We start from the raw sequence: 10,923 nt of genomic DNA, 5'->3' as shown, positions 1-10,923 counted from the left end.
ATTCTGGATATTAACCCTTTATCTGATATGTCATTTGCAACTATCTTTTCCCATTCCGTTGGTTGCCTATTAATTTTCTGGGTTGTTTCCTTGGCTGTGCAGAAGCTGAGATTATCTGTTTCTTGTAGGTTTGATAGCACCTCTTTGGGAAACCATCTAGGCCTGCCTGATATTTCGGGGGAGGAATGGTGGAATAGAATAAGCAATTGTTATTATTGATTTAATCTATTGATATAAGTTGGGGTGCCTGGGTGGCTCAGTTGGTTAAGTGTCTGCTTGATTTCGGCCCAGGTCATGATCTCATGGTTCTGTGAGTTTGAGCCCCACATCGGGCTCTGTGCTGTCAGCTTGGGATTCTCCCTCCCTCTCTCTCTGCTCCTTCCCTGACCAAAACAAATAAATAAAAACTTTTTTAAAAAATGTATTCATACAAGTTTTAAAGAATTTCTTCTTGAGTAAATTTTGCAAATTTGTATTGTTCTATAGAATTGTTCAGTTTATGTACTTAGTTATAGGTTTTGGCATAAAGTTGCTCATAGTATTCTCTTAATAGTTTTAAAACCTCTCTTGCAATTCTGTCCCCTCCTTCGTTCTCCCAGAGTGGAAGAGTCCTGAATATTGGCCTCCATTTGTGCCCTGTCTCAGACCTAAAGTTCCTTTTGGGTTTCTATGCTGTAGTGGAAAAAGATAAATTTACAAGTCCATTTAAAGGCTTCAAGGCAGTGCACGTTCGCAAGGACTGCTGGGGTGATTAATCGGCATCTGTTCTTCTCTTTGCAGCAGCCCACTCACCCTGTGTACAATATTGGACCAGATAAGGTGATCCAGGCCACCATGCACTTTCTGCAGAAGCCAGTCCCAGGCTTTGAGGAACAGGAAGATGAGGCACCAGCAGAGACTGCCACTGACTAGAAGACACAGGGCCCCCGGCTCTATGTTCACCCACCTCCCCGGTCAGACCAAGGTTTATGCATTTCGATGTGTACTGCATTGTGTGCGGCAGAAGCCTTGGCCACTACGGAGCTGTGGTCCTTTGTCCCTTCTTGTCAAACAAAACAAAACTGATGGCTCTGGGTTTGGAGAACATAGTGGCGTGGTTTTTTAAAAATTCTTTCCACTTCTGTCAAACCAAAAATCTGTCAGCCCGTGCGGCCTCTAACCCCGGCTCTGGCCCGGCCAGGATTGTTGGGGACAGTGCATGCTGGGTAGGACCAGTCCCTCGCCGCCAGCTCTCCGGCCCAGATGGTCGTACTGAAAAGAATGGTGTCTTTGAGTTGCTGCTGTGATTCCCCCCTGCACACCACCGTTAAGTCACCAGGAAGGTGCCCTCCCCTGAGTGGAAATAAATCTATTCCACGCCAAAGGGGAGAGGGAGCTTTGGGCCCATCACAATGAATTCTCTAGAAAAAATCATGATGAGACTTCTCTAGGAGATGCCCAGCGCCCTCACCTCCCACCTCAGTTGTTTGCAAGGGAAAGGAGCTAGGGCTGGGGGAGAAAGGTCTCCTTGAGTTGTGAGCCCCTCCCCCTCCACACTGGAGAACTGAGCCACACGTCTTCCCTGGGCCCCGTTGGGTGCAGGGGCAGGATTTGCTTCAGCCACAGGTGTGGTGACTTAGACCCAGGAAACCAATTATGAGTGGAAAATGAACCTCTAGATCGCTTCTGTGTCCGAGGAAGCAGCCCCAGTGCCCGCGCCTTCCCCCTGACCCCCCGCCATCATGTACCATGAAATACCCCCCATCTCGTGTCCTCAAGGCAGCACCTGCAGCCCGTGGCCATTCTGCGTGTTTCCATCTTTTATCCATCAGACTCTCGGCCCATCACCCTCAAAGACGGTGTTGTCTTCTCTCATCCCGGATATTAACACTACTAAGTCTTTCACCTTAATTTGACTCAGGATTTATCCACATCCTGCCCACTCTAGGTTCACAGAGATAAAATCAAGTGCTAGATAGGCTGGTGGCAGCTGTGTAAAGCTGGCTGTGGCAGGGCCTCTGCTGCTCGCAGAGAACGCTTTCTCGGTCAGTGGGGTGTTGAGTCGGGCCATCTGACCACTGCTGCAGTCACAGCACACTCCATGTGGCTGACGTGGACTTCATGTACGCAGCCACGGACTGAGAGCAGACAGGAGCTCAGAGGTGCAGCACGGGGCTCTTCTCGAAACTTTGGTCGTCTGCTGCCTCTAATTCCCTATTGCTTTGGCGGATTGGGCTATGTATTACCTCCTTGAAATAATAAAAGAATAACATTTTCTATGATGTCTCTCATTTGTGATTGGTACCAGAAATTCCCTCAGGATGTGCAGTGTTAGGATTTACTGAAGATTGCTTGCAGACTGCCGGTGTCCCATGTGGGAGATTCCAGACCTTGCAGGGAGCTGACTTGGGTTCCACCCTCAGATCTTCTCCACTGGATGCCACGCTGGGCCTAACGAGCAGTCGGAGAAACTCTGTGTTTCCCAAGCTCCGCAGAGCAATTCGGTTTACTTTTGTTCCAGCACTCTGTACATGGCATCTCATGGTGTCTGATTCTGAGCAGAGACTGTGCTCCTGAGTCCGAAGGCAAGAATTCAGCAACAGGTGGGGGTGGNGTGGAAAATGAACCTCTAGATCGCTTCTGTGTCCGAGGAAGCAGCCCCAGTGCCCGCGCCTTCCCCCTGACCCCCCGCCATCATGTACCATGAAATACCCCCCATCTCGTGTCCTCAAGGCAGCACCTGCAGCCCGTGGCCATTCTGCGTGTTTCCATCTTTTATCCATCAGACTCTCGGCCCATCACCCTCAAAGACGGTGTTGTCTTCTCTCATCCCGGATATTAACACNGTGCCAGGACCAAGCCAGAATCCTGTGGTCCCCTGCTTTCTTTCTTATCTGGTGAGAGACTCTCTCTCAAGGGAGGCCAAGAAAGAAGGTGCTCTGTGTCCTGACCCTCCATGGACAAGAAGAGGGTATCTCATCCTGGAATATAATTCCTGCCCCTTTGCTTTTTTTGCCCAGATAACAAAAAAGTTTGAGCCACAAAGCACATTGAAATGCATCCTTCCCCTCACTGTGACAAAAGGCCAAACCCTCTAGCGCCAGCAGCCTCAAGGTATGAGGGGATTAATTGTAGTAATGGATGTGGTTAGAGACAGAACGGATTGCTTTGGTATGAGTTGGCTTTATGCCAAGGAGAGAGGGTTTGAGCTGGCTCTAGGATTAGATGCAGTTTGCCTAGGTAGAGGAGAGAGGGTCATTTCCTGGCATTTTAAAAAATTTCATGAGAGAGAGAGAACACGACTGGGGGAGGATGCAGAGAGAGGATGCTCCACACTGCAGCGCAGAGCTCGACGTGTGGGCTCAATCCCATGAACCGTGAGGTCATGACCTGAGCCAAAATCAAGGGTCAGACGCCTAACCGACTGAGCCACCCAGGCTCCCTGGCATTCTTGTCTCAAGGGGTTTGCACTGGCATAACCATGAGACTCCCTTTCTGCTCCCTATTGGGTCTGGAGGATTTCCTGACTTTTACAGCATTTGAAATGGGTACCGGAGATAAAGTCTCAGATAAACACTCAGATTTATCATGTGGAGCCTTAAGTAGAAAGCACTTACGTAGCATTCCAGGGGGGTTACCCCAAATATCTCCCCCACCGATAAAGACATACAGAACTACCACAGATACCCAGATGGGCCCCAGTGTCCCCCTTGGGCCCACTTCAGACCCACGCCGAGTCCTGTGTAAGTTGGGAGGCCTGCTAGGTCCTCACGTGAGCATAAGGGGGGGCGCCTCTTGGATAAGCAGACTCCCCTGAGATAACAATACCACTCAATGATATTCCTAAACTCCCTTCTCTTCATGGCATCATTTTGGGGTTAGAAGCCATCAATCAAATTCCAGCCACTTGTTGGGGGCAATGCTGTACTATCCTTGATGAAGCCACTTCTCATGAAGATCGCACATAAAAGCATATGCCATGATAACAGCTCCACGATGGCCTTCCATTGAGGACTAGCCTTAGATCTTGGTATGTTGCTTCCTGGTGACTTGACTTAGCAGAGAAATGGAGGTTAGAAAACCCTGGCAAGGTGGTTGCTTACATGACTTTGGCTATTTCATCAATGTTAGCCATCTATGGTACTTGTGGCAGGAGTGTGATAAAGAGTGGAGCTCTGAGTGCTCCATATTGTTGGTAGAAGTGGAATCCATTGGCGTCAGGTGGCAGATCTACAGATAACAGTGTCGACATTCCATTATGAAAACTGAAGAATTGGTCTCATCTTCCAACCAGGTTTACATTCATCCAGCCTCCAAGTAGGTCACTGGGCTACACCTGCAGGACTTCACCAACTCTGAGAGACGGGTAATGTTCTGGGGTGGGGAAATAAATGTTCTTTTTGTCTGCAGGCTTGCAAGGCACTCTTTGGCCAGGACTACTGTGTAGGATGTCTGTCATTCACTGTTTGGGGTAAATTCAGTTCAATGAAAGTTTGCTTTCCTGATGCTAATAATCAGGACTGAGGTTAATGATACAGACAGAAGTCTATGATGGAGGGCTACTTAATGTTGCTTCTATCTGGGGACCTAGGTATACATTTGGCAGGTAGGGACAGTACTTGCTGATGTTTTATTAGTCTACCATCTACACCAGGGGGCAGCAAATTTTCTCTGTAAATATTTTAAGCTTTGCAAACAACTACTCAACTTTGATCAGCCATTGTAGGACAAACAGCCGTAGACAAAGTGCAGTTGCATTCCAATAAAACTTTATGAAAACAGGTGGTAGGCTAGATTTGGCTCATGGGCTGTAGTGTGCCTACCAGTGATCTAGACTAAATCCCATCCATATTTGTTCAGCATTCTTCCACATCTTTCATGGCCGAGATGTAATACTATGTCTATGTAATACTATGTAATGTAATACTACGCCCATGTAATACTAGTCTCAAAAGGCAAATGTGCTTGGTAGAGTTTGTACCAAATATTCAAACCACCCACATGTGCTGCTCAGTGCATTCACTGCCATGGGACAGGAAGAATTGGATGATTTAAGATATTGTTATGACTTGCTTAAAACAGAGGAAATGTGTTGACTCATAAACCGCGACGTCCAGGAATCAGCTTGGCTTATGGCTTTAGTAGCTTCCTCCATCTTTCGGTATCAGCTCCAACCTCAGGCTCTCTCCATGTGACTGGAAAATGGTGGCAGCAGCAACAGCCACAGACTGTACATCCTCTGAGGGTGAAGTTCAGACATGAGCAGCTGGCACTGTCCCAGTCTTCCTTCCCAGCAAGTGTCACTGCATCTCACTGCCTTTGATCAAGCCAAGTAGCTTTCTGAGAAGCGATCCAGTGGCCAGGAGATTGAAGTGCACTGATTGGCCTAAGTCTTGATCACATGCTTCTTCCATGGGTAGGGAATCGGGCTCCATCAGAAGCACACAGTCTAAGAATGGGGAAGGAATGAAGCCCCAAGTACAAATTAGGGTTGTAGCCAAAGGGGGGAAATTGGTGCTAGAGAGAAAAACCACCACCTCCCTCTACAACCGTGGATTATTACTGGGATAGAAACCTGTTAGCATCCATTCCTCCCCTCCCCAACTGTGGCAGCCAATAGGCTTGTATAAATTTGATCCCCTTCCTACCTCTAGGTCCAGACCCTGACTGGCCTACAGCAATCAATCATTTTAATCCATCCCTCTTTGGCGATAACAGAAGCCTAAACCAATCAAATGGCTTCTCCTAGCCTCATTGATTGATGCAGAGTAAAGCATTTGGCCTAAAAAGAGACACAGAGAGAGAGAGACCCTTGACATTTGATGCTAGAGGAAAAGCGCCTCTCTCCTATTAGGGATGGCAGAATGTGTGGCCTGGGACTCCTACAACCAGTTTCCTATGCACAAAGAAGCCAGTCTCAGAAGCCAGTACACACAGACTCCCTGACTTACTAAGAAATGTGGCCAAAACCCTGATCACACCTCTCCTGCAGCTTGCCTTGTTTCTGGGTTTTTCAGCTGTGTGAGCCAACCTGAGGTGGAATTACTATTGCTTGCAACCCAAAGCATCCTAATACATACATGACTGTATCTCAGATTAGGCTCTGGGCCATAAAAGTTCTTACCTGCAGCCTGACGCATACTAATCACCCTTGTCACATCCACCCAAAGCATAACCCCCAGGAGAGTTCCTCCTGGTCTTCTGCCTCTCCTCATTTGATCCTTGACTCCACCTCATGAAGTGGGTGAGGCAGCTGAATTATCTGCATTTTACAACTGTAGAAACAGGTCAGAGAGCTTAAGTGAATCACCCAAGGTTTCTAGCTATTAAGTAGTGGAGTCTGAACCTGAACCTAGACCTGCTGCTGCCCATGAGCTTCCTTCCCCCCAGGTGTCTAAAGGAAGGTGAAATGAGTGGTCTCGGGGATGGAGGCAGTAGCTAAACATGCATGGGTTACCTCCAGGGCTGGATGACCGAGACCCCAAATGCCGGCCCCCATCTTTTACCAGGAGGAGCATGGTGACAGCAAGTAGCAGGGGCAGGCTCGCCTCCCTCTTCTAACCCATCTCCCGCTCTGCCAAGTCTTCAGCATAGAGCGACAATCCCCACACCAAACGGGTGCCACCCCAGTGCAGAGGGTGACACCCCATGACTGAGGCTGTGGTGAGTCAGTCTTTCTGGTAGCTCTGAAAACAGCCTGCCTCCTGCAGCCTGGCCCAGCCTGCCTAACCGGTTCCTGGACTGGACATCCTCTTTCACTTCCCGGCAACTCTGCTTTTCACCAGCTGGTGCAGGAGGTTCAGAGAACGAGGCCAGGCGGCTGATGTTGCCTTGGGTATGTCCAAGAACAGCCAGGCGGGCAGGGACACCGTGCTCATCGCTTGCCCAGCTTAACTGTCCCTGCCCTCTGCCCCTCCTGCATAAAACACAGCTCCTGCAAAATAACAATAACAATGCATTTAAAAACCAAACAACCTTTTTATTTTAGGATAGTTTTAGATTGACAGAAAAATTGCAAGGATAGTAGACAGAGTTCCCATATGTCCCTTAAGCCAGTTTCCCCCACTGTTACCATCTTGTGTGAATATGGAACATTTGTCTCAACCAATGAACCAATACTGATACATTACTATTAACTAAAGTCCATAGCGTATTTGAATAACTTAGTTTTTACCTAAATGCCCCTTTTTTGGTCCCCGGCTCCCATCCAGGACACCTCATTACATTCAGTCAAGCCTGCTCTTGGCTGTGAGTTTCTCAGACTTGCCTTGTTGTGGGTGGCCTTGACAGTTTAAGGCGTACCAGTACTATGTAGACCGCCCCCTCACTTGGGACTTGCATGAAAACGTTCTCATGATCAGAGTAGGGCTGTGAGTTTTTGGGGGAAGCCCTCTCATCATATCCATCAGGGATGTGTGTGGTCCATGTGGCTTGTCCCGGCGGCTTGTTTACCTTGATCATCTGGCTGAACGGCATGTGTCAGGCTATCCCACTGTAAAGATTCCTCTTTCTTCCCCTTTCCAGACTGTGCCCTTTAGAAGGAAGTCTATGTGCACAGTCCACATTTAAGGAATGGAGAGCTGTGCCCCACTTCCTTGAAGGTAGGGTATCTACATAAGTTATTTGGAATTCTGTGGGAGGTTTGTCTTTTCTCCATTATTTATTTATCTACTCATTTGTTTATATTGGTATGGACTCACGAATCCTTATTTTATGCTTTGGGTTATGTTCCACACTATGTTGTTTATTTTATTGCTCAAATTATTCCAGCTGTGGCCATTAACTCTTTCAGTTGGTTCCTATGTCTCTTTGACATCTCCTTACTTACAATATCACCATCATCATCAGTCATCCCTTTCAAGAAGTATGGGCATGTTGATAATCATTGACACTGGATAAGGGTGCACTGGGGGGCAGTACACTATTCTCTCAACCTCTGTCACATTAAATTCTGTCTAGAATAAGAAGCACTGCATGCTGGTGATCTTGGATGGGAGACTTCATGCCATCTGCTGTACCTGGATGTCTTGAGCTGATAGGATAAATGTAGCGATAGGAGCCTAGGGCTTCAGCTCCCAAGTCAGAGCAGGCTAAATGTCAGTCTTCTCAAGGGGAGGGTCAGGGGGACCCTGGGACTGCAAGGGGGCTCTGCCCCTCAGGCATGCTGACTAGTGCCTGGCAGGAAGGTGGGGAGGGTCCTGCAAGTGGCACCCCAGAGCGGGAGGACAGTGATCCTAGGAGAGCTGTACTGTGCTCCCGGGAAGGCTGACGCTTTGTTGGGCTCATCCACTCAAGTCCTCACCCCGCTCTTGGAAGCAGTGGTGGCCATGGTCTGGATGCCATGCTAGCCAGTGAATGTGGTGGAATGTGAAGGGCGATCCTGTCCACGCAGAGTGGAGACTCTGGCCCACCTAAAACCTAAAGCCTCTGCTGGGCTCTTGTGGGGAGGGAGGAAGGGGAGCACACCAGAGCTTGGTACGCGATGGCCTGCTGCTGTTCCTGGCCCCACCACGTGCCAACTTTCTCATCGAGGGCGCAGCTTCATAACTCCTTTGGTATCCGTGTGCTCGAGTCTGGTTTCTACCTTGTCTGAGCTGCTTGCAGGCAGGGCGCAGGCTTCATGAGCTGCCTGGCTCTCCCCAGTGCCTGGCACAGTGCTGGGCTGAGAATAGGACTGCTCAAAAGCCTGTGGGTTGAACTCAGGTAGAGGCAACCCCAGAAGTGACCTAAAAGTGTGCAGAAATGAAGGTCCACTGGGAGGCTGGAGTCCCTTGGCATGCACTCATTTGTGTATTTGTGGGGTACTCAGTGACAGGCCAGGCACTGTGATAGGGGTGCAGCAGCGAGCAGTAAGACCAGTCCCTGGCCTCGTGGGAGCCCCTGGTTGGAAATGCCTGCCTATGTGTCCACGGCAGCTCCCTGCTGAGCAGGCGGCCCTGGACTCATTTCCTGCCGGGAAACCTAGTCAAGCTGTTTGAACCAGAGTGTTCCTCTAGCTGAAGTCTCCCACTGGCTTTGTGGTGGGTATTTGCTGTGGACGTGACATTCCTTCTCTCAGCTGGCTGGCCTTGCCCTGGCCTTTGGCCTAAAGCCATCAGCCACTGTCCTTTAGCCCCAGATCTGCCCCTGCCACCTCCGAGCTGTTGATGGCACTGGGAGATAAGAAACAATGAAGCTCTCAAGCATGTGCGTGGGAGCCACCCTGCCAGCTGGACTCCTCCAGCGGCTGAGCAGTGAGGGTGTGGGCGGCAGCTCTGCACGCCCATTTGGTTGTTTCTTGAACCAGACTTTGCACGGCCCATTGGGCCCTTGCAGGAGCCAGCTTATGGAGTATGTACCTTCCATTACTGGCCTGCTAGGGTAGCCGTCAGCTTTCTGTTTTTCCTGGCGGGAGGCTCAAACTCTCACCATGTTCAGCACTGGAGTGGAAGGTTCTGGCACAGATTTCCCAACACTGGATCCTTGATTCTTCCCTCTCCCCTGCCCCTGACATTTAATTTACTGGGAAAAATGAAGAGACACTGTGCTGGACAATTTTGCCCAGAAAAGGCTATAGGCATAGAAGGGCCCCACTTCTGCCATGGACATTGGAGGAAAACAATCCTAAATGGGGCCTGGCAGCCAGAACAGGCCTGCTGGTGCAGCTGGCATCCCGCACAGGGCACAGGAGGGAGCCTGCCCAGCTGGTTGTGAACTGTCCAGGGCCACCTGTTCAGCTCTTTTCTAGACACGCCCATCCTGCTGGGTGTGTGTGCACAAGGTATTCACGTGTCAGCCAGCGTGAGCTGGAGCCTGTGGGCCTTGGGGTCTAGTGGTCAGACCACATGGAGCCAACAGGCTAGGCTGTCCCCACTTCATCCCTGTGGGCAGCTCGGCTCACAGGGCCCCGAGAGGGAAGACTGAAACCCAAGGGCTCAACCACTCTTGTACCCAGGCCCTGGCAGGAAACATCCGGCTGTCACCAGATAGGCGTTTGCAGTATCTCTGTGCGTAGCATGGTGCAGGCCAGCAGGCCCTACAGAAATCCCATTTAAAACCAGGGTGGAGGGGCGCCTGGGTGGCTTAGTCGGTTAAGCGTCCGACTTTCGCTTAGATCATGATCTCGCGGTTCGTGGGTTCGAGCCCCGCGTCGGGCTCTGTGCTGCCAGCTCAGAGCCTGGAGCCTGTTTCAGTCTGTGACTCCCTCTCTCTCTGACCCTCCCCTGCTCACGCTGCCTCTCTCTCCTAGAAATAAATAAAACATTTAAAAAAAAAAAATTAAAAAAAAAAAAAAAAAAAAAACCAGGGTGGAGAACAGGGAGGAGTAGTAATCAGGATGGTAGCCATTAATGGTTCTAAGTCTGCCAGCAAAGATATATGTCTTTCCCAAGTCCAGACTTTTCCCAGAGGGAGCAGATTTGTGGTTTTGCCGGAGCTCCATCAGAAAGCACCCTTTGGTATTCAACATATTTACCTCCCCTTTCTTTTAAGGATTTTAATGCACTGAAGGACCGAAGTTATTCACTCCGTATTTCAACACAACTCAAACAGAAATGGTGGCACAGCCCGGGACCTGTGACGGCAGACAGACCTAACTACATCTGAGTACTTAACAAGCACCAGGCACAGTTCAAGGACTTTCACACTTAGGCCTTCACACCTCACAATGGCACTTTGTACCACTGCTGTCCTCACATTATGCCTCAGGAAACCAGGGCAGTATCACCCAGAGCCAATCCAGACGGGCGAGCTCGGAGCCCGTGGCCTAACCTAACCAGTCAGGCGCCAGCTCCGAAGCTCCTCGGCTCCCCACCCCACCCGACCCGACCCTGAGGAAGCAGTGACGACACTTAGCAGCTGGTCCTGATGGTTTGCTGGGAGAGCCTCCAAAACTCAAGTGGGGGCCTGCCTGATGCCGCCACTCTAGTCCTGGGTACAGTTAAGCCTGCTTATCCAAACTTGTCC

General features: G+C 49.9%; 1 protein-coding gene across 1 annotated transcript in view; it reads left to right on the top strand.

The window, feature by feature from the left end:
• Positions 1-2,256, top strand: part of FNTB (farnesyltransferase, CAAX box, subunit beta) — a 64,918-nt gene extending 62,662 nt beyond the window's left edge. Inside the window, exon 12 of the mRNA XM_077767179.1 lies at positions 781-2,256. Within this exon, the coding sequence (XP_077623305.1) occupies positions 781-912 (132 nt within the window). The 3' untranslated portion in view covers positions 913-2,256. The remainder of the gene's footprint in view (positions 1-780) is intronic.
• The last annotated feature ends 8,667 nt before the right edge of the window (positions 2,257-10,923 follow it).

This window comes from Crocuta crocuta, unplaced genomic scaffold (assembly GCF_008692635.1).
Source record: "Crocuta crocuta isolate KB4526 unplaced genomic scaffold, BGI_CrCroc_1.0 scaffold55, whole genome shotgun sequence".
In the NCBI taxonomy this organism is placed as follows: domain Eukaryota; kingdom Metazoa; phylum Chordata; class Mammalia; order Carnivora; family Hyaenidae; genus Crocuta; species Crocuta crocuta.
The sequence above is the reverse complement of the archived record's forward strand: the minus strand, read 5'-3'. Positions and strand labels throughout refer to the sequence as shown.